Source organism: Phalaenopsis equestris, unplaced genomic scaffold (genome assembly GCF_001263595.1).
Source record: "Phalaenopsis equestris unplaced genomic scaffold, ASM126359v1 Scaffold000552, whole genome shotgun sequence".
Taxonomy (NCBI): domain Eukaryota; kingdom Viridiplantae; phylum Streptophyta; class Magnoliopsida; order Asparagales; family Orchidaceae; genus Phalaenopsis; species Phalaenopsis equestris.
Genome location: NW_018164992.1, coordinates 527,822 through 531,562, shown reverse-complemented (window position 1 = coordinate 531,562; position 3,741 = coordinate 527,822). Strand labels below are relative to the sequence as shown.

At 32.1% G+C, this 3,741-nt stretch overlaps 1 protein-coding gene across 3 annotated transcripts in view; it reads right to left on the bottom strand.

Annotated features, from left to right (window-relative positions):
• Window positions 1-1,239: 1,239 nt before the first annotated feature.
• The window catches only part of LOC110029167 (pathogenesis-related genes transcriptional activator PTI6-like), a 19,418-nt gene continuing 16,916 nt past the window's right edge, over window positions 1,240-3,741 (bottom strand). The window contains exon 3 of one of the 3 annotated variants that reach the window (XM_020731336.1): window positions 1,240-1,680. In XM_020731336.1, the coding sequence (XP_020586995.1) occupies window positions 1,678-1,680 (3 nt within the window). In that variant the 3' untranslated portion in view covers window positions 1,240-1,677. Of the gene's footprint in view, window positions 1,684-3,741 lie in introns of all 3 variants that reach the window. The other 2 variants (XM_020731335.1, XM_020731334.1) reach the window with 2 other exon arrangements.

The following is a 3,741-nucleotide window of genomic DNA, read 5'->3' as shown; positions in this document are numbered from 1 at the left end:
TATGCGAGTCAGTTTTGGATCAATCAGGTTGAAGATGAGTCAAGTTTTGGCTAAACCTTTTGACATTTAATATTCAGGTTGGGTTCGAGTCAAAATAAATTTGGGTTGGGTCAATTTCAGGTTAGACGCAATCCAAATCTACAAAATCCAATTTGGCACGCCTAAACAACAGATATAAGCAATTACTATAGGTTTATGACCTCCCCCAGAATTTAAGTGATTGTGAAAATTATGAAAAACATGACATAAAAATTGATGCATAAAAGAACCATATATTGGCCTATAATAAAGAAGCATGAAACCTACCAAGTGTTGCTCAGATGAGAATGCTCAAGTGGATGAGTGCTTTACACTTAAAAAGCAAAATGTGAAATGAATATAATCACGAAAGGGTTGATGTAGCTCTAGTGGCGAACAATATTAGAGAGAGTCATCTTAGATGGGTTTTTCACATTAAGCGACGACCATTTGATGATCCGATTAAGAGAGTAAAGGTTTTAGATCGACTGATGCTAAAGATAGGCCTTAAAAGACCTAGAATGTTGCATAAAAGATGAACTTAATTTATTAGAATTAAATGAAAATATGACACTCAATAAGATATAATGAGAAAAAAGATTCAAGTAGCCAGCCCCATTTAGTGGGATAAAGGCTTATTGTTGTCTATGATATTGTAGGAATAAGCATGAGAATAATCTTCACATCTTCTAGGAGGGTTCAGAAATGTTCTTCTTCATTCAGAAATTTAGTCTGAACATTGAAAAAAAAAATCAGAAGAAAAAGTTACATGCATAGAATGATTCTGAAACTTGCAGAAGAAAGAGAACTGATACAAAATTAAGTGAATTGATGAAGCTTACCATATGGCAAATGCCAAAGTTTGCAATTCGACGAAAGAAAGCAGTGAAGTTCCTTCTTAATTCCAACTGGATTTGGTTCTTGTTATGGAATAGCGAGAAAGAGTACCTACAGAATAGGCAATGGCAAGCCAAAAAATAAAAAAAGAAAGAAAGATTTACATACATACCACTAAATTCTTATGAATTTACATATCCAACACCTAAACTTCAACTTATACATATATGCCACCTTACTTATGCATAAAAAAATGTATTTCACCTTTTAAAAATTATGAAGTGGTACTTTTGATGTGATAAGAAAGATCACGGTGGTATAAAAGTAAAAAGCAAAAGTTGTTAAATATGTAAATATAAAGTCATTGGAAAAAGGCCTAATAAAGAGCTTATAAGCATCTCTCATTAATGCTTCAATCATTTAGCATGACCATTTAATAGAACTTTGAAACAGTAATTTTTAAAAAAAGAAAAATTTACAAGAAGGACCTAAGCATATCCATCTATTTTAGAAGTTAGCACCTAAAGGTCCTGCAAAATGAAAGCATAGACAACAATAGTTCACCCTAGTGAAAGGCAACAATAGCCAGTTACAGAACTTGAAGGTCAGAGATTTACATGCCTTAATATCTATATAGCAAAATAAGCCATTTACAAAACAGAAATTGCAATTTAGGACTCGGATAAGCTAAAACTAGGTTGGCTGTATTCCACCGGATAACTGGATGGCTACTAGCTTTAGGTTTCCTTCGTTTCCGTTCATTGAGTTCCTCGTGAGTTAACCAAACAATGTACTCCTTAGAACCGAGCAGCATTGCCTGCATTACTTCTTCCAGAAAAAGGAAGAAAAAAAGAAAATCAGAACATCTCAAATCCAAATAGGAAACAATTAAAGCAGTATTTGGTTGTAATTTAGATTTACGTTAAATAGGATTTATCAAATCCAATAAATTAGGATTTATCAAATCCAGTGTGCGACGGTGACGGTGGAGCTTGCAAGCGACAACGGAATAAATCCACCACGCAACCGGATTTAGTAAATCCAGATTTCGTAAAAGATACGGAATGCGAGAAAATTTGATTTAACCGAGCTTTGAATTTAGTCTTCAAATTTTTAGTTTTTGTCTGGATTAAAATTAAATTCATTGCTAAATCCTGTTAATAATATGCTACCAAACATCGTCTTCAAACTACTATTTTGGGGGTGTTTGGGTGTTTGTTGGATTTAACTTAAGTAGAATTTACTAAATCCGGATTTAGTAAATCCGGTTAAGTTAAATCCAAATTTTGTGCCTAGTATTATTTCCCTTAAATCCAGTTAAATCCGTAACTTGTGTTTGACATTTGCTTTCAGGATTTAACACAGACTATCTAAAATTTAAACGTTGGAAGAAGATGTGCGAAGCAACAAAATTTACACTTTTCTTTTATGACAATATGCGGGCATTAAAATAATACTGATGACAAAATGACTGTCAAACCGTCAGAGAAAAGCAGTTTTCTGGATTTAAGGGAAATAATATGTGAAAAGAAGCAGTTTTACAATACAATGCCATCTCATCATTGTAATAAAATGAAATAACATGTCAAGGGAAAGAAGCAGTTTTACAATACAATGCAAACTTCATTCCATTAAAATCGTAGAAGCATATTAACATTTTTTAGTCCTTCCCTGAGATGTATTGTTCGTCTTCACTATGCTTGGTAGTGAACGAATCCTATGTATTCTTCAGGAGGATTTGATTTGAAGCATAAAAGTTTTTCTTACACCTACATGCTATCTAAAAAAATAATAATCTTAATAATCTTAGTCAAAGAACTTCTATAAAATAAGATATGGAAATACTATGCATGTGATTCTGTATTCATATACACATATGCAATGCCTTATTCCTTTTTTTTCTAATAGAAAAATGCACTGCTTTCAATTTTCTTCAGATAAATAAACTGTTTATTTCCGCAGTTGGAGACAAAGCAATCCAAGACATTCATATCACAACTATAAGATAATTATTTCCAGTTCAAATCTGTCCCATATTTCTAACATGAAAATAAAGCAAAATTTAATTTATGAAAAATTTAACCGAACCTTTAATTTTCATTTTTTGAGAAAATCCATTGCAGCACCTACTCTCATCTATGCTACATTAACCATCAGAATACAAATATGAAAAGCTTCGATAAAACTTGATAACTTCTCCTTCATGCCTACAGGCTCAATGACTTCAGAGAAGCTGGAAGAAATCTAAGCATCTTGCCAGTATAATAGAGTAAAATGTAGAATCCTGCCAAACCAGTTAGGTGAAGATTCTGCTAGATTTTGAAATCTGACTGAAAGATTTGGAGAAAAATGTACATGTATCCCGATAATAGATTAAAAAGCTTTTATTAGGACCCTGCATGCATGTTTGATGTTCTAATATATCAAGAAATTAGCAAAGAATATAAAGAAAGCATGCTTAACTTACGAATCTGTATATTTTCCAGGAAAATAAATATTAAATGCACAAAAATAGCTCATGCAAACAATGATTAAGCATTAAGGTTCTGATCACTTATCAAAAAATAGAATGTAAAGTTTCAAAGCAAAATGCAGAGCAGCAATCAAGCCAATTTAAACTAAAAATCAAAGCTATACATGATGTGTCAACGAATATAAGATAAGATTATGATTATTAGTCATAAACTAGGAAGAAAAAACAATTATTTTATTCTGAAAATTAGACTTACGTAACAAACAGAAATTTCTGAGTTCGAAGCAAGGGACATCGAAGAGCACAAAACACTGGAGCAGCAGAGAAAGATGACATAACTAAGTCATCACTAAATGCATGGTTTATCCTCACAGCTAAAGGACCAGATGATTAATTAAGATTTTCAAATAATT